General features: G+C 31.4%; 1 protein-coding gene across 1 annotated transcript; it reads right to left on the minus strand.

The window, feature by feature from the left end:
• Positions 1-1015: 1015 nt before the first annotated feature.
• Positions 1016-26490, minus strand: LOC110027774 (probable serine/threonine-protein kinase BSK3). Its single transcript, XM_020729329.1, has 11 exons — positions 26232-26490; positions 26018-26135; positions 25727-25947; positions 23790-23925; positions 16629-16762; positions 16434-16539; positions 13791-13876; positions 13341-13529; positions 2745-2909; positions 2120-2233; positions 1016-1605 (listed from the first exon to the last, which is right to left on the minus strand). The coding sequence occupies exons 2-11, from the start codon at positions 26100-26102 to the stop codon at positions 1354-1356; spliced, it is 1488 nt and encodes a 495-aa protein (XP_020584988.1). The 5' UTR covers positions 26103-26135; positions 26232-26490; the 3' UTR covers positions 1016-1353.
• Between the last annotated feature and the right edge of the window lie 303 nt (positions 26491-26793).

Raw genomic sequence — 26793 nt, forward strand, 5'->3', positions numbered from 1 at the left:
GTTAAAAAAACATAGATATTCATGCTTATGATATAATTTTTAGTGATATAGCAATTATATTTATTATTTATGTGTTACTATGATTAGTTATATTATTTTTAGAGATTTACACGCATACAAGTCAATGCTTACGTATTTACAAATCTAACAACAAAATTTCAATTTTTACATTTATACCACAAATCTCTCATATGACATCAACAATATCACTACTATTTTCCTTAAAAAATAAAATACACACCTCCAAGCACACGTGAAGTTTTTTAATTACATACATGCCACTTAATTCTTCTGGACTTACAAATCTAACAACCAAACTTCAATTCTCACGTCAAAGGTGTATTTTTGAATTGATAGAAAAAATTTCGTGGTATAAATATAAAAAATAAATTTTAAATGTTAGATATGCAAATAAATGGGAATTGACTGGCATGCATGTAACGGAAAAAAAAAATTACATCAAGACTCCGCACGTAGTGTTACGTGCAGAAACCAATGAAATCACGTAACGTAGAGGTGACAGAAGAAAAAAACGGGCCCAATAACACTGAGGAATATTCTCCCATGTTACTCTGTGTTATTTAAGTGTTATTGTATTTTATTTAGATGTTATTGTGTACTGAAAATATTTTGTATTATAATAACACAATAACACATTAATAACACTTGAATAACACACAATAACACATGAATAACACAATAATATCTGAATAATATAAGAAGAATATTCCCTTATGTTACCGAACATATTTTTTTTTTTTTCTGTCACCGCCACGTGACATGATTTCATTGAGCTCCGCACGTAACTATATGTGTGAAGTCCTGATGCAATATGCCCCTAAAATAAAAAGGGTCATTCAATCTAAATTTTTTTTTTGTCACATCTCATGAATACAATTCACAACTCAAAACCCTCCACCAACCTTTCCCTATAAAATGTAATCACAAGCATAATAAATGAATTAACAATTACATCAAAGAAAATGCAATAAATATTACCACAATTCACAAATGGTTGCAAAAAAAAGGGCAAAAGTCTTATTAAAAGAACCTGAATAATAGGGGGGTCATTTGAAAATACAATTAAAATCACACCCTAAAGTATAAAAATACATGTTACCAACAGCACCAATGCCTTCACTACTGAACCAATCATATCAGGCAGCATATATACAACAACAACAAAGCACAATATTCCCATACCACATTCAATGAATGATGCCATGCAAAATGCCTGAAACTGATAGAATTAGTTCTTCGAAAATCGACTTGACGAACATTCTCGAGAACGAAAAAAGAAAAAAAAAACAACGAATTCTCAAAATCTGAAAGTATGTGTTGTTTATTATGAGTTCAGCGGCCGGAGGCTCCGCTCTTTTTCGTCTCCAAAGATGAGCCTTCTTTGAGCGCCTCTCGAGCGTCGGTCTCCATTCCGAGGGCGAAAAGAGAGGCGGCTTGAAGATAGAACGCAGTCGGCCAAGTTGGAGAGATGACTAAGGCCTGCATCGCGTCATTTAGAGCTTCTTGCGGTTTATCGCTCATCAAGTAAGAGAGACTTCGACGGGCGAACACGGTCGGAGAAACCATGGTTCCGACATCAATGAACTGCGAGAAAGCCGAAGATGTGTGAGAAACCTTATGCTTGGTTTAATTTAATCTTTTTTAAAAATACACACAAAGGTTATATGAGGAAATGTTTTCTAGTCCAAGACTCGTTGGGGGTAATATACATGTTCAATAACACTATATAGGCTCAAACCAAGAGAAAAGTTAATATATAATAATTGAAAATGTTTTCAAAATGACCATCAAAAAGTTTTAAGAAAAAAAAGGTGGCATTTACATGCACAACCACCCAATTCTGTTGCATTTACATATCTAACACTTAAAATTTACCTTTTTTTACATTTATATCACCTAAATCTTTCATATTATATAAAAAATATCACTATTTTTAACTTTAAAAAAGTGAAATACACCTCCTTCATGCATCAATGTGAAGGTTGAAGTTTAGGTTTAGATATGTAAATACGTAGTAATTGAATGGTACGCACGTAAATCTTCCAAAAAAGTCCTAGGAAATTAGTTTAAAAAATTCGAGAAAAATAAAAATGTTTACCTGACTATAGCACTCTATAGCAGTATTTAAATCCTTGACCCGGAAAGCAGTATCACCCTTCTTCTTTGAGTTCAAAGTCTCTTGCATTTGATTTGTCCACATTTGAAAGGATAGCTGAAAGGGAGAATTATAAGAATAAAAAACATATAGGTAGTTCTTTCAATGTGCAAGCAATCAAAATAGAGGCATTTACATGCATACCCCCACACAATTCTTATATATTTACATATCAAACCCCTAAACTTTCACATTTACATGCGTATCACTCAAAGGTTTAATATCACATAAAAATACCACAATTTAGAAGTAAAATATCCCTTCCAAGCATAGGTTTATGACACCGAAATGTTATAAACATAAATATCAAACTTTAAATATCAGATATGCAAATACAAAAACTTGTGCGGTATTGTCTGCAAATTCCCAAAAAAATATAATTGCATAAAGTCAAATCATAACTAGCAATGAGGGAAAAACTTTAATATTGAAAAAAGAATCAAAGATGAAATTTCAATATGAAATGAAAAACAAATATTATGTCAAATAAAAAGCTACAATATATAAAAGACAAATAACAGAAATAAATGTCAAAGCCAAAATTATGAAGAAATAAAAAATAGAAAACCTCATTAGCTGTTCCTTCATCATCTTTGTACCCAATCTTTTCCAGTATCTCATGTATGGCGGTCAGATCCATTCGAAGGCAAGCTTCGCCAAGCGGAGAAAGTGATATAGACTCGACAGATGATGCATCTCCATGGGGCATATCCATCAAAACATACGAAGGAACCTAAATCATGTTTTTTAATACAATAAGTTTAGGAAGACTAAGCTGCGTTGATAATTTACGCAAAAATGAGCCATCAAATGCACAGCTACAACACAAGGTTAGAAGCGCAAATTGATAAAATTAAAGGAGCTAATCAAAATGAGAACATAAATTGAATAATAAATATTATCCAAAATGATTTCCAATGATAATATTTTCAGGTTAATCCAGAGGTAGTTGGCTCCAACTTTATCAACTCTGCGTTTTCCATTATCTCCCACATTGTTTCTCTTTTAGGTTCCTAATTGGGTGGGGATAAAACTGAATGTCTAAAGGCTAGGGAAAAAGCTTAAATCAGTTGGTACTAATTGTTCTTTTGTCAGAAAGAAGATTAGAGATACTTATTTCAAAAATCAACCAACATTAAATTTTTTGCTATGTGAGACTTCCAATTGTTCCAATCTCATCAAAGAAAAAAATTTGATGGGTCTTTGTTCATTAACTTAAAGTTGGAGGTTAACAGAGGCACAGTTCTAAACTTTTAAAAAAATCAGTGGATACAAAAGGTTACTGCAATCATACCTTAATATACATAAAAAGTGTATTTCATTTCATACAACCTAACGACAAGGGTGTTTTTGATATTAAAGATTTGAGAGTAATATAAATAAATATGGAAATTTAAGTGTTTAATAAATAAATGTATAAGAATTTTATTATGTATGTAAATACACCTTCAAAACTTATTTCCGCCAATCAAACTAAAATTGATGTTTTTTTTTTTTAATTTAGTTTCTTGGCATACAAATTCATAGAGAAACACTAAAGGGAAAAGAAAAAGAGAAATTACATCAACATTTCAATAAATTTGTTAAAAAATAAAGCTATAAAAGAAATTAAATTTTAAAGGTCGAATATGAGAAAACAAAAATCTCCACCAGTAGTAATCAAACTCATTTGGTGTAATTTTCAAAAAAAGTTGTTTGTCAATTAAGCATGACATATTTTTGTGATTCTACTTTTTTTATTCTCTTCATCATTGAATTATATCCAACTAGGTTTATAAATTATTATTAGCATCTCTTATACCATACATTGGCATACTAGCATCTTTTTTTTCCGCGCACACAACCAAACTCAGGCACACCACATATACAAGGCCTTTAAACCTAGACCTCTTGATTGAAAGACAACACTCTCAACTAGGCCACGGTGGCTTGCATACTATCAGTTTAATTACTTGTTTCATATCATTTGCCTAGATTGATCAAGTGATTCATAATAAATTAACAATTACCTATGAAAACTATAAACTGTTGTTTGAACAAGAGATCAGTGGAACTCAAACCAAAAAATAGACTAATTGTGCGGCTAAATCCAAATAAATTTTTCATAGGAGCCTCAAAGAACTTGGTAGCAAAACAAGTAGAACAATATAATTTTTTATAATCTATTAGAACTAACTCTTACAAACTAAAACTTCTAGGAAGTCCTGGTTTATGTCCTCTCTTCAATTTATCTCATTTGTCTTTATTTCATAAACTGATAGTTCCTTGGATTCTCATCTCTTTCCCTCTCCTCCATAACAATTCACATGCAAAACTTTTTGTTTTTTATTTTATTTTGAAAACATGTTACTTTAGGTTTTAAAACTAAATTAGCTTGTTTTTAAAAACACTCAAAACGCTTAAAATAACTTTTAAGTGTTTTTAAAAACTGCTAAACAAGTTTCATTTTAAGTAAAAACATAGATAAAAAAACAAAAACAAAAACCAAAAGTCACCCCAAACTGCCCCAACAGTGCTGTTTAAAATCACCCTTGGCTTTTGTTTTCTCTCTTTTGTTTTTGCTTTGTTTCATTTTGTTTATATTTTAATTTGAAACAAAATATATTTGGTATTTTTAATTAAAAGATCGTTATTTTTTAAAACACTCAAAACACCTAAAAGTTATTTCGAGTATTTTCAAAAACATATTTATTTAAAAAAAACAGAATAAAAATATATTAAAAACACACTAAACAAACATTTTTTTAAAAACAAAGAAAAAAATAAAATAGAAAATAAAAAATAAAAATGATCCCAAAAGGAAATAAATTATATGTTGGGATTACTTCCAGTACTGATTTTAGGCTACTACAGCATCTTATGAATTGGAAAAATTTATTGTCAACAAATTAACAATGAGTTTACTCTTCAGGGACTATCAATGATATGCTTTAAATAACCTAGAGAAAGTTGCAAAAAAAAATAAAGGTTTAATTGATTTAGAAATTTTGACAAGACACAATCACTAAGTGTTGTTAATAAGTATTTAAAAACTGGAGGTACATGTTAATTTGTGGAGGTCAAATTTTACTCTGCAATGTAAGAAAAATTTTCAGAAAGCATGCCTGGGTAAACATAAAATCATCTTAATATTCTTCTAAAAAATAGAGATCTAATATTATATTGTTAGAATCAAAGCCTCAAAGAAAACTTTAAATGAAGTTTTTTTACAATTAGCTTCACAAAGCAAGAAAAGTCCCTAGCTTGAAGAGAAATCGGATATCTTCACCAATACAACTGACGAAAATAAGATGTTTTTTTAAAAAATAAGAAGTTCGATAGAGATTGAGTTTGATGTAAAATTAAAGTGTTTGAAATCCAAAAATGTAGAGGCTGATTTCAGTGACTAAAATAGAAAAGAATATATATAGAGAGGATGGTTTAAGACTACTCCAATATGATGGAATAGATAAGCACGTTAACAAGACTTTAAATAAAATAGTTAGAAGTACTACAGCACCTGTACAATTGCCCAAGACTTTGTGAGCAAAAGCTATGAGCACTAGAATTTACCTGATTAACAAAGTATACTCGATTCGGTTATGTATTAAATAGTCTAAAGAAGATTAAAATTCTCTAAAGCATAAGCATTTCTTAATTATACACTTTAATTATCCTTTTAACATTCACGTAGATTCATTTGATAAAGACAAGTTAAGACCAAAAATCTCTAAAATGTTATTACATTGGATATGGAGATGATTTTTGCCATAAATTTTTGGAAGTTCAAATTTTCAGAAGATGGATTAGATTTTGAATAAGACACTACCAAATTATTTTTTTATTATTTTGAAAGAACATTAAAATTTGATTTCAGATTTCTCATAGATGCAAATTACTATAGCTTTCCAATCATAAGATAAAACCTAAGATTAAAACTAATCATTAAGCACTAATTACATAGCATATAGTAGCATCAATTTTTATTTTAAACTAAAACATTAGAAGCCATTAACTTAGAGCAGGTTGTGAGAAAGATGATAACAAATTTTGCCATCCCGAGCTACTGCTGACCCTAGTCTACCTAATCAAAGGAGGTACCGAGAACCGAACCTAACCTAAGTCATTTTCAATAGTCATTGGTTGCTTCGTCTAAGAAGGCCTTGTAGACATTGGTTGAATGCTAATATAAAATGATAATTTTAAGTTGACCATAGCTAGCAACGAATTTTGCGCCCTATTAAGTGCACTCCATGATTCACCACTCTAGAGATATATCATTCAGGAACCTGTATGCTTTGACCATAAATATATACTTAATATAGCATTGGCTCTTGAGAAATTAATGTTAAATTTGTAACATTTGACAAATTGTTATAGATGATGAATTGATTGTTGCTCTTTAGCTTTGAAAGGATCAATTTTACTTGAATGTTCCAAATTTTTTGTTTTTTTATAATTTCTTTGTATTCTTATTCAAACTTAAGTCCAAAAAATAATTTTCATCCAGATTTAGGACATTTTGAAAATAAGGTCCCCTATGTTTGAAGTTTTCTATCAACGCAACCATTATAAGGGTAAATTGATGTTTGAGCATTTATATTTAAAAATGAAAAGGTTCGATAATAAACCCTTCTGGTTAGGATGTGCAATAACCAAAACCGATATAAGGGTATAACGTTTGAACTTGATTGATTTGAAACTTGTTGACCTCTTGCTTGAAAATGATTAGATCCAGTGATTAACATTATTTATTCATTCAAATATCCATTGCATCATAGATCCTGTCAAAATTATCCCATATGTAAAGGAATGGGTTTAAGAGATTAGAACTTTCAAATTATATTGCAGAAAAAAAAATATGCATTTTTGAAAAATGAAATTCTTTGTTACAAAAGCATTGAATGTTGTATGAAAATGAAGAAAAAAAGGTGAAATATAAGTGTTTGATTCCCAATATGCAATAATATTAGTTAATTGGATGAAATTCATTAGCTGAATGTTACAAAGACGCATCAACCGCATTTAACTCCAATCCACGTAAGAAGAATTAATTGCTAAATAGGATTTACAGCACTTCTTTGTAGGTAGGGTGACTAATTTGAAAGCATACAAACAAAGTGAGGAGTTGGAGTTTTTCTTTTGAGAAAGATCCTGTGAATTTTCAAAATGGTTTCATACTTTTCGTGCAATTGCACATTTCTCGATATGAGACATTTAAATTTTATCCTTTCTTTTATCACATGGAGTATTCTGTCAATAAGCCTTAGTACTTCACATTTGTCGAAGCACATACAATCATATATTTATTTTAGTGTGTGTTGCATTCTAATCTTAAGGTTAAGCATTAATGCATTCATCAAAAAATGTGTGCAGCTTTATCTTTTAGAGGTTTGATATGCACTTCAAAAGATATGCATATGATAATTTTGAAAATTTATCATGACTATTTGATGTTGGTGCGTCTCTTTTTATGCTTGCCAGAAATTGAATTTGATGGTTGGCACATAGCTTTTATTTCTTTTTTTTAACAAAAAAAAAAATCTCTGTTTTCTGCCATGAAATCAAAAGGAGGAAGAGAGAGTAAAGAAATGGAGAGAGATTGAGTTAGAGTGAGAGTGATCTAAAAGGGGAGATTAAGAGAGTGAAACATAGAGAGAGAAAGAGAGGTGAAGATTGAGTGGTTTGTCTATCACCTGAGTTGGAGATTGAGTGGTGACTAAACGGGGTAAATTCATGAGTAACATGAAGGTTCAAGCACGCGTGAATGCACCGGTGGTGCATGATTGCCAATGACAGAGGGGGCTTCACGATGCTCTATGTTGAAGAGCTTGCACGAAGCCGAATTTACAAAAAATAAAACACACGCACGCACGCACGCACAACAGAAACCGGAAGTAACCGGTTAATATTTGAACGAATCAGCACGAAGAATGATAGAAATATGTTACATGACTTTTGTATTTAAGATGAGATAACCACCGTTCATTATCCTTGTTGTTTGTTATAGACATTGCCAGGAATGTGCTCAGAAAGACATATTTGCAAGTGCATGCGACATTTTCAATGACTAAAGTACCAAAAAATAGTCTCCTCACTAATTACATGGGGCTATTTTAATCTCTGATTCTATAAAAATATAAAATTAGCCCTTAGAATTTTAATATGGGCTGAAATAGTCTCTAAAGAATACTACTTTAGCTCACATTAAAAGATTCAGAGAACTAAATTGATATTTTTAAAGCCTCTGGAACTAAAATAAACCTTTACCAGTCAGAGGGCTACTTTGACATTTTTCTCGATTTTCAATCCATTTATCTAAACATCAGTTTTCAGTTCCTCCACTAAACACTATAGCTGATAATATAGCAATCCTAAACTAGATTGAAAACAAGGTTTACTAGAATTTCTAGTTGTCGGGATTAGTTGGTTAGGCAGGAAGTTCCAACAACCTAAACGAAATAAAGCTATTCAAGAAAATTAAGGAAACATTGGGTAAATTCAATGATCAAGAAACTAAAATTAAACACAAATGAAAGAAAATAGAAGCCAAGAATCTACTAAAGTTTGTATCTGGGTTTTGAATTTAAAAATTTTAAAAAGTAATCCATGTTGTCACTACAAATGACCTCAGCAAAAGAAAAAAAAAATGAGACAACAAATGATTCTCCTAGAATTAATTTTGACAACAAAAGGAAATTTGAAACAGAAACCTTGTTTATTATGCTTTACAAGCTTCAAGAAATGCTGTAATCAAGCAGCCTTCATGTCAAATCCTGCAGCAGGAACTGAGACTTCACTCCTGGTTTCTGGAAGGAAACAATAACTCATTGCTGCTAGTTTTCTAGATCCCGGAATTGCTCGGCAGCAAACCTGCGGCAAGGAAAACTAGCGCTAGCCACTAAAAAGCTACTAAACCATGCTGGCAAACCATAAAAGAAAAGCCAGGGGTTTTGAAAAATCAATCTTGGAGAGGAATTGAACTGCACTATAGTTTTCTTCTCCTCCACCTTCCCTAGAAAAAGGGGGAATTCTCCAAAAGACAGAAATTCATTCCCCTCTTTGAAGACAAAATCAGGGAGGAAAAAAGATTCACAAAATACCCACAATTCATCAAAACATCAGTAACTATAAGAGATAACTATTCACACCCTTGGCCATCTATTTACTAAACTATCCTTAACAAGAAAAAAGACAAAAAGAGTTAAAAGCTATCTGAATTTGTGAAGGACTACCCCTCACAGAACCATGTAATTGTGGGTAAGGAATTGATGTGGTGCCAGTTGAGAAAACTTGGTAGGATGAAGACGCAGCAAAGATTGGCGAAGGCCATAGTTTGAACATTGGGAAGATGAAAGGTTGACCAATCAACAAGCTTGGATGGTCGACAGAGAGAGAGATGGGTTCAACATCAAAGTCCAATGAGAAGTTGAGAAGAAGAGGTGCGACCTCAGCCTAGACTTTAGAGGTTGCACGCTACTGGTCACATTGAAGCCATTTCAAGCAAGACCCAATTGTGGCTTCTTTGCTTCTCTGTTTGTGATGGATTAGGCTAGCATAAACAGATGAGTCCAATGCCTGAGGTGAGAAGAATGCAAGCAATATGAGATTGGGGAAAATAGAGAAACAACAAGAGATCGTGAGAGATAAAAGAGAGTTGGGCAATTGTCAATGAGGGAGAAAAGTAGGCGAGGCGAAGGAGAGGCAGAGAAAAAATCAAGATAAGGTTTGAATGAGGCATAGAGGGAATATATGGGTATGGAGGACCAAACCCGTGATAAGAACTGCAATTTTACATTTTACTTTCAAGCGAAGGATTAAAAAAAATATAGAAGTACATTCTTGAAAATTTTAATGTTTTGAATGTGTTGGGCTAAGCCATTTTGTGAAACATGTGATAATTAGATAACTTTTATTGCAGCAGAGACATTTTGATGCAGATTTATACAAAAACACATATGTTGTCAGTCTTGTTGTTAAAGATCAATCAAATTGGATTGCAAGACATATGAAAGCCAATAAAAGAAAAGTATAGTAATGATGAAAAGCAATCCTCCACCAGTGAAAAACTTAAACTTAAAGAAGCATCTAAAATGATTTACAATAAAAGGTCGTCTAAAGCATCCTTAGAAAATAGAGCAGTGACAAGCGCTATGCATGCTTAAGAATAGAGTTAAGAAAATCTTGAAAAATGTTCAAACCTGCTAAAAGATATGCTCTTGACACTATTTATTGTTAAAATATGACGATGCACTTGAGTACATAAAAAAACCAATGCAATTTGAAATGAAAGAAGTATAAGGTGCAAATGGGTAATGCTGAATACAAAGAAGATGAAAGCATAGACACATTCAAGGCTAGACTTTTAACAAAATGATTCAATCAGTCCTATGGGATCAACTATAAGGAGATATTTACATCGATGGCAAAACTCACAATAAGAGTATTACTATTATTGGCTGCCAATCAGGATTGACTTTTACATCAGCTAGACATTAAAAATATATTTCTTAATAGGGATATTGAAGAAAAAATGTACATAAAGTCATCTCTAGGAATAAAAAAACAACATAAATAATCAACGAGCGTGCAAACTAAAAAAAAATCATTATATGGTTTGAAATAATCTCCCAGAACATGGTTTGAAATGTTAACCAAGATTATCATTTTCAATGGATACTATTAGTGTTAGAATGATCACACTTTATTATGAAATCAAATCAAAAATGTATGATGGTCATACTTATTGTAAATGAAGATGACATTATTCTTAAAAAAATGTTGTAAAGGAACTTAGAATAAAAAATAATAATAATAATAATGGCTTCTGAGATTGAGATCAAATAACTCGGAACATTAAGATACTTTCTGAAAAAGGAAGTAGCTAGATCCAAAGAAGGCAATATCAGATCTCAAAGAAAATATATCCTTAAATTTTTAAAGAGACATGAATGATATGGTGCAAACCAACACATGCTCTTATGGATCCCAATAGGCAAGAATCAAAAGAAGAGAATAACACCCCAGTTGAAAAAGAGAGGTATCAAAAACTTGTGAAAAACTAGTTTATTTGTCACATAACACATGGCCTTGTCTTTTCTGTGGGTGTAGTGAGTCAACATATGAATGGTCCAAATAAAGATCATTTAAAAGTAAATGATTTTTCGAATCCTAAGTGCCTAACGATAATTTCAAGACAAGGATTGATATTAAAAAAAATTGAGAACCATAATGTTGAGTTCGACACTGATGCTAGCTAGGCAAGAGAACTGACTGACAAAAGATCTACCAACAATTGTTGTTCATTTTTATGGGGTAACCTGGTTACTTGGAGATTATAGTAAAAAACAAGATGTGGTGGTAAGTAGCGCATGATTTGAGTATTGTGCTCTAACCATAGGAATTTGAGAATAAATATGGCAAAAGAAATTACGGGTGGAACTATATATGGAGAACAAAAGCGCCATAAAGATGTTCAGTGATATCCAATCAATCATCAGTATTTCAAAGAATCTGATACGCCATGAACGAACTAAATATATAGAGAATGAAAGATAATTCATCTTTGAGAAAGTCAATAGAGGGGTTGTCCAACTAAACTATATATCAACTTAATATCAAATTGCTTGCATTCTTACCTAGACTCATCCTTGGGCACCACGTTAGTGATCTCAACCATAAGTTTTGGATGTATGACAGATACAATCCAACTTGAGGGGGAGAGCCGATATGACTATAATCGTGGACCACATGGGCCCACCGATGGTTTATGAAACCTTAGGTCCACTACTATATTTGAGGGGAAAAATTATTCTCTCTTAATAATCCAATATTGGATTTTTATTTCTTTCCTTTTCATCATGATAATTTGAATTTTCCTCCAATCGTATGAGGGTTAGTTTGAGCTCTCTCTCTCTCTCTCTCTCTCTCTCTCTCTCTCTCTCTATATATATATATATATATATATATATGTTATATGTTTGTATTAGTTTAATGAGAAATTAGAGAATTTTTTCCTCTAAGAAAGTTCCTCCTAAATTCCTCAGTTATTATTTGGGTTTCACAATTACAAATGATAGTGGCTTTATCAACAATAGTGGCAAAATAGGCTGAAGCTATTGAGTTTTGTAAAGAATAAATTTGGATGAAAAATTTGCTGAAAGAATTGATAAAAGAATATGATAATTGTGCTTTATTTTTATGATAGTCGATGATAACAATCTTGCTAAGAACACATTATTTCATTTCTGGACAAAGCATATTCAATTTGAATATTACTTTAGCTGGGATCTATTAGACAACCAAGAACATAAGAACCAAATCCAAAATAAAAGGTGGTTTGGATAAGTAAAAAATTATCTTAAATTATCTCCTTGGATAATCATATAGATTCAATTGTCAATTATAATTTTTGTTATTTTAGATTAAGCAGCAAATCAAAATCTAAATAAAATTTGCAATGATATTTCGCCACCTTAAACTTCGTTAAATATAACAACTGCAGATGAACATTGGGATTTCATAATATTGTGCCAATTTGTAAAGAGTGAAGCAGAAGATGAGAATTTCTCAATGGGCATTGGCTTAATGAGTTTGTTTTGTTTAGAGTAAAAATAATAGAAGGGAGAGGGAGATAGAGAAACAGAGAGGGTAAAAGAGAGGAAAAAATTAGATGGCACTTCTATTTCTGGTTGCTGTGAATTGTTTCAATGTGGTAGAAAAATAGCGGTGTCAGTGTAGACATTGTGGGTCCAAAAAATCATGTTGTTCCGAACAGGAATTACTATTTGAGTAATTTATTATCCTCCTAAAAACATAAAGACTGAAAAAAATCTGATTTACTCTTCATAATTTTAAAAACAATTCACCAAACTAAATAAATTTCGTATCAAGTCGAGCTTTTTGCAGCTCATCCTCACCACTGCTTATGACACTAATTCTCCCAACAGTACATCATTGACTTTAGAGAATGTGAGTATAAGGCCAAAGACTAAAAACAAAATAAACAACAGAAGATATACATATCCACTATTACAAAAACACCCCATTTGTTTAAAAAGTTCAATACAAACAAACATTTAAAATTTAAAAAATTAAAAATTATAGGAAATATTAACAGCATTAATAGGAAGACAAAGTGTAAGACAAACATCACAAATAACATCAACAAAATCAACGAGCTCACCTCAACATCCTTTTGGAGAGGAGTCAATGCAAGGACTAATGATTTTACATTAGGCCGTTCTTGTTGCTCAAATTGTAAACACCTAGAAGCTAAGCGCACCAGTTCGGTGCCATCCTCATTTGAAAACTGCCCTTCCAAACAAGAATCCGTCAGCATATGAAAGTTTCGATCTTTAATCAAATCCAAGGCCTGCCCCACAGTACAGATGTGAATCAGCCCCAGCAAAAGAAGTAGGCTTAAATGAATTTTAGTATAACTTTACATGAAAATTTATTAGTCTGCACCAAGTACTAAAACTTCCCTGTCAAAAAAATGACTTTCTTTATTAATTAATTATGAAGTTTTGTAAAAGCTTTAACAACATAACCATGTTTATCAGTGTTACATGTTTCAAAAATCCTCTCACAATTTAAGAGATTTGTACTAAATTTGAAAAAGAATGGCACTAACATGGCTTGGAGGAATATGCTTTCCGCTAAGAATATCAAGCAGCAATGTGCCAAAGCTGTAAATAACACTTTCCTGTGTGATCCTTCCTACAAATTCAGGAGAAGTAGTAGTAGAATGAATAAAAAAGAAATAAAGCATACTGTACGTTCTATAGATGTGACAATGTTAACTAAAATTTCAACTTAATTTGATAGATATAATAGAAAGGGGAGTTTAAAGCTTAGGAGAGGCTTGATTACTTAAAATGAATACCAATTTAAATCATCTTTGATTTGTTCATAAAGAAGTGCTGCATCTTTAAAATACAAATGTGTCGCACTCAAAAGTCTCAGCAGGCACTAAAATTATAGTAATCAGCCTAAAGCAGAGGCGATGAGAAAGAACTGCAAAAAGTAAAATATGCTTAAACAAAGAAGTTTTTACTCTCATATCTCCGGAACTTATACAAAAGTTCATGCATTTAGGTATTGAACAATTTACAGAAGTAATTACCATAGGAAAGATAAAGAATTCTAGGATCTAACAAACCTATAGCAAGCATAATACGAACTTGTAATTTTTCTATCTTTTTTTTAAAATGTTTTGACAATCTCCTACTCAAATAACGTGGCAAAATATATAGGTTGTTAAAAAGACTGAATTTAACTTATAAATAACATGATACATTTGAAAAAAGTTTTAATATTTCGCCTAGATGCAACAAATTTTGATTAAATCTAAAACTAAAGATGCCCTCAAACAAAATCAATTAGTTTAAAACCTATGATATGCTCTTTATATGCCAAAATCATTACATTATGATTTTGCGGTATGCTCTACCTCTAAGAATACCATGGTCGGTTCGTATTTTTTGCAGACTAATACTATTTTTGTGCATCAATTCACATTTTGAAAATCATGTCTACCTCAGTTAAGAGGAAGAAATGTTCAAAGTTTTCAAATATGTGAATTGGTATTCACATTTTTTCATCTTTGACGTTATTTGGTCAAATCCGACATGATTCAACTGAAACAAAATAATATAGTGTATGTTTTACATGCAATGTCATACTATAAATTCAAAAAAACAAGAAATGAGAATTGTTGAATTCCTCTACATTTCAATCAGGGTCTAGAGCTAATATAATCATGCAGAAAGAAAATAATTATTAACTATTAAACTGTATGAACTTGGCCTTAGAATGTTCAATCAACTTCTTGAACTTAACTTTTAAACACTTAAATTGCTAAACTATTCTTACTTGCAGTAAAAGAAACAAAACCATAAATTGGTTGGATAAGTGCTTGTCGAGAAACTAAGACAAAGCAAACTAAAATTTCGTATCTATTTCTTTAAAGAGAGAGAGGGTACTAGGTTTTAAGTGATAACCTTTGTTGCGGCTCATCTCAGTAAATTCACAAATCTTCTACAATATTCAGTCCTATAAACTTCTATGCCAATAATCCTTTAAAACATATATGCATTTATGATTCAAATTCCATAAAAATCAGTCTATTCAATTCCATACTTTGATAGTTCAAAGCAATTAGTTGTTAACTTTTTCTATTCAATAATCATAACAACCTACACAAAAATACATATTCATTGTTCCTTTTTTATCACTGCACACTCTAGCCGTAAAATTTTACTCATTAAGTGCACAATATTAGGGATGCAAGCGAGTTAAGCAGACTCGTGAGCCGGCTCGAGCTCGGCTCGATAAGTGGCTCGTGAACTAGGTTGGATAAGCTAACAAGCCAAGCTCAAGCCAGCCCCGACTCGACTCATTAGCTCAAGATCCGGCTCGTTTAAAAAAATATTAAAATAAATTAAATTTCAAAACTTTATATTTCAAGTATTAAAAATGTTAAGAAAATAAAATTTTTTATTGTATATTAAGTGACTTCTTATTATTTATCTCTTCATTGTTCATTTTATTTGTCAACTTATTACAAATTTATTTTAAATTAATATCATTTTTTCTCTTTTATATTAAACAAGCCGGCTTGCGAGCAAGCTCGAACTTATAAACTTAAGCTCGATCTTGATCTTGAACTTATAGACTTAAGCTCGAGCTTGATAAAATTAATCAAGCTTAAACTCAAGTCGAGGTTGGTTCGAGCTCAACTCGACCCATTTACAACCCTACACAAGGTCTTCATATTTTTTAAAAGGTTAGTTCTAGCTATTAGACTGATATTATGCTAATGATAGTATTCAAAATCTTAGGGCTTACTTAGGATCCTTGAGTTTTTTTTATTTTTTTTATTTGCTTTTATTTTAAAAATATATTTATTTGGTGTGTTTTGTTTGTATATTTTTATATTTTTTAACATATTATCTTGTTTTAAAAAACGCTACAAATATCTAAAAGTTATTTTTAGTGTTTTTTTTTAAATTAAACATGTTTTATCATGCTAAACACATTTGCTTTGAATCAAAACAAAAAAAAAAAACACAACTCAAAAATAAAAAATGATCCCAAATAGCCCCTTAGCAAATAATAAAAAATCTACATAATTCATTTATTGCCCAAAAAAAGAAGGTCTGTCTATCATATATACAAATACTTTTTTTATTGTAGGTTCTAGAACATGACATATTGAAACTTAGCACAATAATTATGATTTTCCACAAAAAAGAGGCACAAGATATGAAAATACCAGTTCTCAGATATTCTGGAGGAGTGAATGCCAAATTTGTGCTATAACTTTTACCATCCCGACTATTCTTCATGAGGCCAAAGCACGAAAGCCTGGGATTGCAATCCTATAACACGCTAATCAATGATGAGGGATAAAGAAGCTCGATATACATTAAAGATAGTTCAAAATTTTTCTAAGAAACTTGACACTTACATCATCAAAAAGAATTCTATAAGCATTAAGATCATGATAAAGATCACGGCCGCTGCTAGTGCAATATTCTAAGGCCTCTGCTAGATAAAGTGCGACCCTCAGTCGCATTGGCCATTTCATTGGTTGATTCTCCCCTAAAAAAAAAATTTTCCAACAAAACTCAGCATTTATAAATCCAATGAGAAATTGCAAGGGTAGATAACTAAAGCAAAAATTAAATGCATTCTTTTGATGAAAAGAAGAAATAAATCTACACAACTATGAACGATCGAAAATCACAATAGAATTAAGTTCAGTTGAGAGTCAGATAGCACATTTGACAGCATGTTTTATGGAAGGCCAATAAAAAATTGACCAGACTAACAGTCGTTTTAACTCACCAAAAGTATCTAATTAATCCACCATCATATATTTCCCATGTGGAAAAAGTGGCAAAATAAAGTATGAGCAATAAATAAAAAAAACCCTTAAAATAAATATTCGCCAAGAACTTGAAACTCCAATGTAGTGCTTACAATAATACACTTAGCAAAATAAAATATGGAATGAAAATCAAGGCATAAGATACTCATTCAAAAATCTATTAGTTCGAAGTCCCGTTATAAAAATAATGATCCATAGAGAAAGCTCGTGATTAAAGAAAACCAAGAGTTTTGCTATCAACACATGCCTTCCATCAAGACATAAAGTGACTATTGAAGATATGTCTAAAATATACCATCTTAGGATACATTTAAATTCAATTTCTTTATGAATGTAGATGCTCAAAGGACTAACAATCAAGATTTAGCATAAAAAATTGCACTAACAAATAGTGCTTCTAGTATCTACATGGTTGAACCCATCAAAAATTTCATGATTGTAAATCATGTTCTTTTATTTTGCTAAAAGCAATTTTCAATAAAGTAAATAATTGGATGCCTTCTTAATTTAGAATCTCGCAAATGAAAACACCATAGGCATCTTAGGTTACATAAAAAACCTTTTTGATGCTAATTAATGTTAGAATTGGACAACAATTTATATGAATTATTTTTGTATGATTTTTCCACCATGAGATCTTTAATTTTATATTAAAATTCGTCATAATTTCATAAATCCACCGTACTAACTCATGCAATATTATTTATGTAAAAATCTAATTTTTAGACATGAAGAACGAGCAATTGGAGTAGACCGAGTAACATCAGACATAAAGGTGGTGATTATAGGCTCATGCGTCCAATCGAAGCGCCTAGGTTCAAGAGCCAATGCCCGAGCATCCCTCTCTGGGGCCAAAGCACCAAAAAGAGAATTTTTTTTAAGTAAAAAAACTAAGAGACTGACACCCAACCGCAGTGTCAAGGCACTAGTCACTTTAATCTCTTCCAAGCGCATGAATAAATGGTTTTTAATGAAACTTGTTGCATCTATTAAAAGCAGAGAAAAGGGAGTATGTGGGAACACTTGGAAGAGATTAAAGAAGACTAGAGAAGCATGGATAATAGCAACTAGAGTGGAGGGGGAGCCTACAACCTTGTGATTTTCCACCTCCGACTTGTTTTTTTTTTCTTATAATAACGTAATATGTAACTTTCTTTCATTCTAGAATGAGCTTAATCCATATACATAAAATTAGATCTAATTTCTAAGCTTTATTATTGTTATTTATTTTTCAATTTGTGTTTCATTACTTTTAATTGAATGGTTATCATTTAGAACTTTAGGAGATTCACACAAAATCTAGATAAGAAGAGTAGATTCATCAATATTGAGGTACCAAAGCAGATCATAAGAGATAGACACCTATGTAAATTCGTGTAATCATTCAGATCATTTAAGCGAAAATAACAAAACCGATTAATATTAAATTTACTCTAGAGATAGAGGTAGCTTGTATTAACTTGTTAATAACCAAATCATTTTAAGATAATGACAGAATACAACTTAGGATCTATAATAAAATAACAATGAGTCAATGACTTGCATTTTAAGTTAACAAGCTGTCTCAAAATCCTTAGATTTCTATTATCTAATGGACAACTCTTGACCAAATATGTTTATAGCACATAGCTATTTTTTCCTATTATTCAACATCTCGTTACAATCATTCAAATAATTTCAAGCTCAACATAAATTTAATTATTAGTGAAAATATTTTCTATTTGAAAGTACCTCTCCTCACTATTTATTGCTTGCACAACCATATATTCATGCGCGTACATACAATCCATATCAACAATCACTAGTTCTTTAGAAATATCTCTAAGAATTTGTGCAAAATATTTGTAACTAAACTTGAAATATTTTAGTATATCAAATAATGGACAAACAATCAGTTTAAAACACTTAATAAAGATATAATTGAAAGTTTCTAAATCATGAAAACTATGCACAAAATATACTGAGTTAAGATGAGCCAATTTAGGATTGTATTGATCTTAAAAAGTTCTCTTAAAATCCAATTGGATATGAACATGAATCATAAGAAGGTGGCCTTAGACTCATGAGAAGAATAAATGAAATATTTTAAATTAAAGAGAGTTTTTAATCATGAAGTGTATCAAATAATGGACAAATAATCAGTTTAAAACACTTAATAAAGATATAATTGAAAGTTTCTAAATCATGAAAACTATGCACAACATATATTGAGTTAAGATGAGCCAATTTAAGATTGTATTGATCTTAAAAAGTTTTCTTAAAATCCAATTGTATATGAACATGAATCCTAAGAAGGTGGCCTTAGACTCATGAGAAGAATAAATGAAATATTTTAAATTAAAGAGAGTTTTTAATCATGAAGTGGCATCAAAACAAAGACATGTGACTTGAGTGAATTAACTTGATAACACTAACGATAAGACGATCATCAAAATAAATTATCAAGCATCTATCAATATATTGATAGAGGATTTAATTTAAGCACCTCATACAAGTACTAAGAGTATTTAATAAATCATAGGACATGGTGAACCGTTCAAAAGGTCCATCGGAAGTATTTCCACTTATCTCCAAGTCTAAGTATAATCTAATAATACCCACTTCTAAAATCAATTATTTCAAGAATGATTGGAACTAATATATAATCTAACATCTCACCCATGCAGAGAGGGGGAAAAATATAGTGAATAGTGATAATATTAATAGCTCGATGATTAGCAAACATATATTATGATTCACCCTTCTTCAGAGTAAAAAATAACTATAACTAATCACAAGGAGTACGTCTTTCTCTGATGAAGCCATTTTAGGATAAGCAACTTTTTAGTCCAACATGCTATTTACACTTTATGTTATAATTTGATAGATTTGATTAGTTGGAAGTCATCGTCAAAAATGTGCATGTTAAATGTCACATAGAAAGGGCAACTCTTCACCAAGCTCAAATGTTGTAATCTAAAAAAAAATCTTCAAATAAAGGAAATATGATAGAAAAGTAAAGTTAGTTGTGGTAGACTATAAATTTATAGAAGATAATATAATAATAAAGTAAAATTATGAACATGTGTGATAAATTCTTGAAGTGGAAATAATTGAATTAATGGTTTATTGCTTTGATTTCTAATTTTTCTTACATTTTTAATGATGACGGCAGTAAAAAAATTTGCTAAGTATATGACTCTGACTGTCTAACAAAAATGTCTACAAATGATGAGAGTTACAAAAAATTTGTTTAATAGATGATCCTGACATCTAATAAAAATGTCTATACACGATCGATAATAAAATTGATTGCATTTTGTTTTACCAAGTTGATGTAGTTATAAAATATTTCCTTTATGCTGTTAGATCATTGTAATGTGCTTTCTTTAAATTTTTTGCTGCTTAAATTGTTTAGGACTTACCTTGATTAGTGAAATTTATGTAATTTCTCATAAAGGACTTTATTATATATATATATATATATATCTCTCTCAAGCTTAGTAATTTCTCTTTCTCCTAACTTCTCTCCTCTCAACCATCCGATACTCTATAATTCTTCCATTTCTTAACCCGATCTCTCTCAATTTCCAGTCTCACAACACTCACTCATTATCTTCTTCTCTATCTCTTTGTTTCATCTACTTCTCAAATGATTCATAGCACCATCCCTTTCTCCTTTTCCCCTTGCTTTTCTAAGACATCCCGCTAACTGTTCCATATGTTGCTTCATCATTTTTTATTTTTATCTTTCTTAAATTTTGCTTTGTCTTCGTCCCTCTTTCTCAATATATTGCAATTACATAAGAAATAAATAATCCTAAATTTACAACCTCATATTAGGCTACCAAGCTCAAATGGTTTTAGTTTAACTATTGCACCCAAAATCAGAAGTATAATTGTTGGCTCTATTCAAATTAATAGCACCAATATTATAAAGCCAAGTTTGACCAAACAGAAAGCTAACAACATATATGAGTAGTTGACAATATTTTAAAAGGTAGAGATCAAAGCCGCGGGCATAGCATACATACCCCATAAATATAATATTTAATATTTCATAAATAAAAAATGGGAAACAAATATATCATATGTAAGAAAATTATTTGAATGAATACCAAAATCTAAAGTCCATAACCATATGTTTCATAATTTAACTCCAATGCCTAATTCACAAGTAATAAGAGATAGCAATTTATTAAGGATTGCATTAAATAATTTTGATAATAAAAAAAATTCTATATATCAATAAGAGAAGAAAAAAATTTGAAAAAAAAAAACAATAAAGGGGGATATCCTAATGATGAGAAAATACCAAATTAATAAAAAAGTACAAAGTATTATTATTATAAATAAGTCAATGTGATAATTTAGATATCATAATACTTCCCCACGAGCTTAAGATGGCATTTTAACTATATTAACTAAAAATGAAGTAATCAAATATTTTATTGACTATAGGTTGAGTGTCTCAAAGAGGGTCACCTGATCTCTTAAAGAAAACTTAGTGTTACTACAATGCAAAAAGGCAATAATGTGATATGTTTCATGGACATGAGTCTTGAATGATAGATATTAACAGAGATTGTTGGTATTACGGAGTGATAATAGAGAATATAGATAGAGAATACTAATAGAAAACATTAATGCACTGAGAAAAAAATCATCATTGTTGGAGAATATGGTTAGAAACTAGAGGCATCAAATTCTACGAGAAATAGAGAAAAATCAGGATTGGGGCCCTTTTATAAAAGAGAATGTTTTTTTAATGGCTGCCGGATCCAATACAAAAGGTCCCAAAACCGTTGTACTCTTTGGCACAATTGGGATTGATTTCAACACTCTTGCTGCCATTAATGAGAGCATAGACATACTGGTGGAGAGACGATTTGATGGTAGAAGAGTTGGAATAGAGAATAATATTTTTAGAAGCAAGAACAATCAAGTGTAATAAATAATGGATTGCATCTTCAAAGCCGTCAACGATGTTAGCTTTTGCTACACCTGCCATGGGGAATAAAAAAGAAAAAAAATATGGAAAGCAAGGAAACATATCCATAAATGGAGAAGGCATGGGTCCAAGTACAACCCCATTTTTTTTCTCAGGCTCAATAATTTCACTTTCCCTCAACTACATAAGGTCGCACATCTTCAAATTAAGCAAAACCTTTTACACTTATATCAACCTTTGATCCTTAAAATACAATTTGAGGCTATTAGGGTTCTTTCAAATGTCCCGGAGACATACACGCTCATAATCAAGTCAACTCTCAACTTAGCAAACCTTTAGGCATTTAAACATTCTCCGTTGAATTGGGACACTTTCTAAGGTTTCCAAGATAGAAAAGCTATTTGCCTTAGCATCAGCAAGTCACAACTTCAATGCTTCATTGTTGATTAAAATTCATACAATTGGTGATGATAAAATCGAAGTACATCAAGGAGCCTTTGGGATTTGCAATTAAACATGAGGGCTCACAAGTTTCATTGAGCAGTTAGATTGAACATCAATGGAAAGATAGCAAGGCAAGGTGTGAAAAGATCGATAGTTTTAGTATGGTATTAGAGAGAGAACTGAAAAGCACAACACATTTACTAAATTGTCTTGATAGTACAAACATGTGTCTATATACAAGCAAAATAAGAAAGCAATAAAGAAAAATTATTTGATAGAGAAAAATTATTTGATAAAGAAAAATTATGAAAATTTATTTTATCCAAATTATAATAAAAATGAAAAGTTATCATAAATTTAATCCTCTCGACACAATTATCCTATCTCTCACGTCTTCTTATGAAGAGAAATAACCAAACCCTTTCTACTCCTTTTCTTCTATTACCCCTTTTTCTTTTATTTTTCTCATCAAAATTTTGTGACCCACAAAATCTATTTTAACCACATCTCTTTATAAAAAGTGATACAAAATACTGCTTCCCATTTTTCATCTTTGTATATGTTCTCCAAGATTTTTTGCATGTTCCCTTACACAGTATCAAAACTGCACATTGTTAAAAAAATTGTTTGTAATTTTAAGCTATTATTAATATCAATCTTGTCATTATGTTTAATCATGGATTGTGCATATGCAATAAAATTTGTTCTCCTAGTTTATGGTTTTTTTTTACAAACTCTACAATTTGAAATATTGTTTGCAAATGCCAAATCCAATACTTCATGTGATTTGGATAAGCATTTATAAATGCTTAATTGTTCAACTTCAAACTTTACTAGAATATATTCCAAACATCAAGTTAGCAAGTAATAAATTCCTTATTAAGATTTAAGAGTGATTTACAGGCTTAGCACCTTGAAGACAACATTCCATCTAAATAGCTATGACAGAAAAAGGACAACCAGCAGATCCCTATTGAAGGAGAACAAGATGAAATTAAGGAAAAAGAATTAAAAAAAAAGCCTAAGATCACAAAAAAAATAAAAAATTATGTAATTTGGATATCAATGTCCCTATGGCTATAGGCGCATTAATTTCACACTTCTAGTTGAGTTGATAATTAAAAATATCACTCCTTTAAATAAACCTAGATTAGGATGATCAATAAAAGTCATAAAATGTTGGATCTAAGAAACCCTTGGAATGCTTGACAAACCATACAAAATAAAAACAGAACATTCAAAAAAATATTTCCTTTCACTTCCTCAATCATTCTGCATAATTAATAAATTGCTATAAATAGCTAAAACAGGTAGGAAATAATTACAGATAAAATAAGAAATATAATAACATTGACAGAAATTACAGTGAAAGAGGTGTTTGGCGAGTGTTTCATTGGCCATGTATTCCGCCACAAGCAGTCTCTCTTCACCTTCGCAGCAGCAGCCAAGCAAATTAACTAATCTGTGGTTTCGAAGTTGGCCAACAGCCTTTGCTTCTTCCTAAAGGGACCCAAAAAAAAAAAAAAACTTAGGGATCAATGATGAAGTTTAAACAAAAATACTAAAGGTAAGCAGATGAAGCATAGCTCAACTGCGATAACATCACAAAATATTATAACAATCATTGATTATAAAGTTCTAAACTTCTAGTTTACAAGCTGACACTTATGAGGGAAGTCAATATATATTTTTCATTAATAAGTTTCTAAGGGGGAAATGCTGTCTATTCTTTGTAACCAAAAAAAATATTAAAAATTAAAATAAAAAGTCAGCAACTTGCAGAAAAATTTCTCTAAACTTTGGCAAATTACAAGTATGATGAGAAATAAACGTGGATATTTTCTAAACTGGCTTCAAATCTTGCGAAAAAAAAAAAATAAAAAAATCTTAAAAAAGAAATCATTTCCCCAAAGGTTCATATCAACAATCACCTAAAGTACTATTAGAAAGGTTTGAGTTCATGTTGGAATATAGATGGAGGAGGATCGAACGGTTGAAATAAGACTACAGCAGGTGCTAAAAGCAAAATGGAATCCTGATAAGCCAATGACTGCTACTCATCTAATTGGATTAGATAGGAATTTCATAAATGTGGTACATGGCCCAATTCTACACACCATTGAATCACATCTCCAAAAACCAAAATATGAGCTGTTATTTTCATAAATAAGAACCAAAAAGTCCGATGCCCAACTATTGTGTTGTGGTAGAGTGTGCCCTTGGTTGAAGAATAATTAATAAATGTGGCATTTACATACATAACACCTTGTTGCTATGCATTTACATATCTAACACCTAAAATTTAATTTTTATATTTATAGCAGCCAATTCTTTCATATCACATTAAAAATACCACCATTCTAAAAAGAAATCCAGCTTTTCATGTATAGATAAGGTGGCATATGTATATACAAATTAAAGTATAGGTATTAGATATGTAAATACATAGGAATTAAGTGGAACGTATGTAAATCCTCCTGAGTAAATCATCATATGAAGGTAGAATTGTTTCATGCTTGCGAACGTAGGTTGAATTTCTTATATATTAGTGATGGCTAATAGAAGCTTAGCCGCATGAGTTGGTTCGAAGTCTAGTATTGTCGTCAGCCAAAGTCTAGCACCAGGTGATCCAAAATTCCACATCCATAGACCAACAGTAATTGAGATTATTAAATAAATGTCATAAAAATCTTCCTAAGTACACTAATATCCATTGCCATAAATCAGTGGAACCACACAAACATGACCTACGTGATTAGTTAAATTCAAGAACTAGTGTGTCTTAATTTATCTTAAAGTTTTCCAAACCTTAATTTTGTCAAGAAGAAAATAATCTTGATTTCCTTCCTCCATAAAGGAGTATTAAAATGAAAGGAAATCTACATACATGCCACACAATTCTTATGTATTTACATGTCTAACAGCCAAGGTTTGATATTTACAAAGCATGAAAAGGTGTATTTCACTTTTAAAAACAATAGTGATGATGGTATTTTTTTTTAATGTGATGTTAAGGATTTGAGTGACATGCATGTAAATATGAACGCTTAGGTGTTAGATATGTAAATACATAATAATTATGTGATATGTATGGAATTAGCTTTGGCAATCCCAATTTGGCCAACAATTAAATGCAATCAAATCTATTCAAAACAAAACAGCATTTTTACTCTATTCCAATATTTTCTATAGCAGCAACAAATCAAAGCAAGTTTCATACAAGATCAAAAGCTGAGTTCCAAAATAAGCCATTTGGGGGGGTTCAAAATCCTATCATCTAAAAATGACAAGAAATCCTTACCAAGAACTGGCGCGGATCAGGCCAGGCAGATCTGTTAAACCTCTTAACAGCAATCTTCCTCCGAGCATCCAGCTTTCCTTTATAAACCACATTGGGAGCTTTCTCCCCATGTTCTGAAACGATATTTTCCGCCGCAAACCCTGAAGTCGCAATCCTAAGCTGCTCAAATGAGAACTCCTGAAACGGTTGCAATTGATAACCATCCGACTTCTCCTCCCCCTCTGCATCATACCACGCAATCTCACAAACCACAGAAATAAATCAAATCGCAGCCCTAAACCTAGCACTCACCGGCGTCCGAAGCTTCCAGAATCGACGACTTCTTCTTCTTCGAATGCCAGCAGCAAGCAAGAAGCTTGGAGCTCCTCGAACCCATCCCAAGAAATCAACCTCGCAGCTCCTGTTCAAGCTGCCAAAACCATAGCAGAAGATATAGCAAACTGAAACGAAACCTTACCGAATCAATAAACTAGCTGCTTTAGAACGAAGGAGAAGCACAAAATACCTGGAGTTTGAAATCTGATGAAATAGAAGTCCTCCGACGTAGTAAAGAGATCGGATCTCTAGTTCTGCACTATAATTATTAGGGAGAAAAATGTCTAAAAATCCGATTTTTATATGCAGACATCCCGTCCTTTCAGAACCCTAGAATAACGATTTTGCTCCATTATTCTATTCGCCACCGCTTCGCTGTTTGAAAAAAAGACAATTTTTTTCTCGTCAGCGGCCGACGACGAAGAGAGCCAACAAGCTTCTTTGCGGCTTCCTGGCAGCCCGCCGTCATGGCGCCGAGCGAATCACGTGAGTGGCGCGTGATTTCGACATCTCATCTCCGCCGTTGATTTGGGGACCCATTTACCAGATAGGCAGAGATGAATAGATGATCAGGTACCCATCCTTCGGATGAATAAACAGTGTTGATGATATGATTGGGTAAGGATGTAGAAATTTTTTTGAGTTATATAAATATTATTGAACTTTTTTGTATTTTTTTTTCTAGAAATTTGAGAAAATAACATTTTGCTACACAGATTATTCATTCAACTCAAAAAATTTACAAATAAGTT

Source organism: Phalaenopsis equestris, unplaced genomic scaffold (genome assembly GCF_001263595.1).
Source record: "Phalaenopsis equestris unplaced genomic scaffold, ASM126359v1 Scaffold000002, whole genome shotgun sequence".
Taxonomy (NCBI): Eukaryota; Viridiplantae; Streptophyta; class Magnoliopsida; order Asparagales; family Orchidaceae; genus Phalaenopsis; species Phalaenopsis equestris.

Coding starts and splice junctions, on each gene's coding strand:
- LOC110027774 (XM_020729329.1), bottom strand. CDS start 26,102: ATGGGTTCGAGGAGCTCCAAGCTTCTTGCTTGCTGCTGGCATTCGAAG. Junction 25,948..26,017: donor TCTGGAAGCTTCGGACGCCG/GTGAGTGCTAGG, acceptor GGTATGATGCAG/AGGGGGAGGAGAAGTCGGAT. Junction 13,877..16,433: donor TCCAGAATATCTGAGAACTG/GTATTTTCATAT, acceptor CTGAATTTGTAG/GAAGGATCACACAGGAAAGT.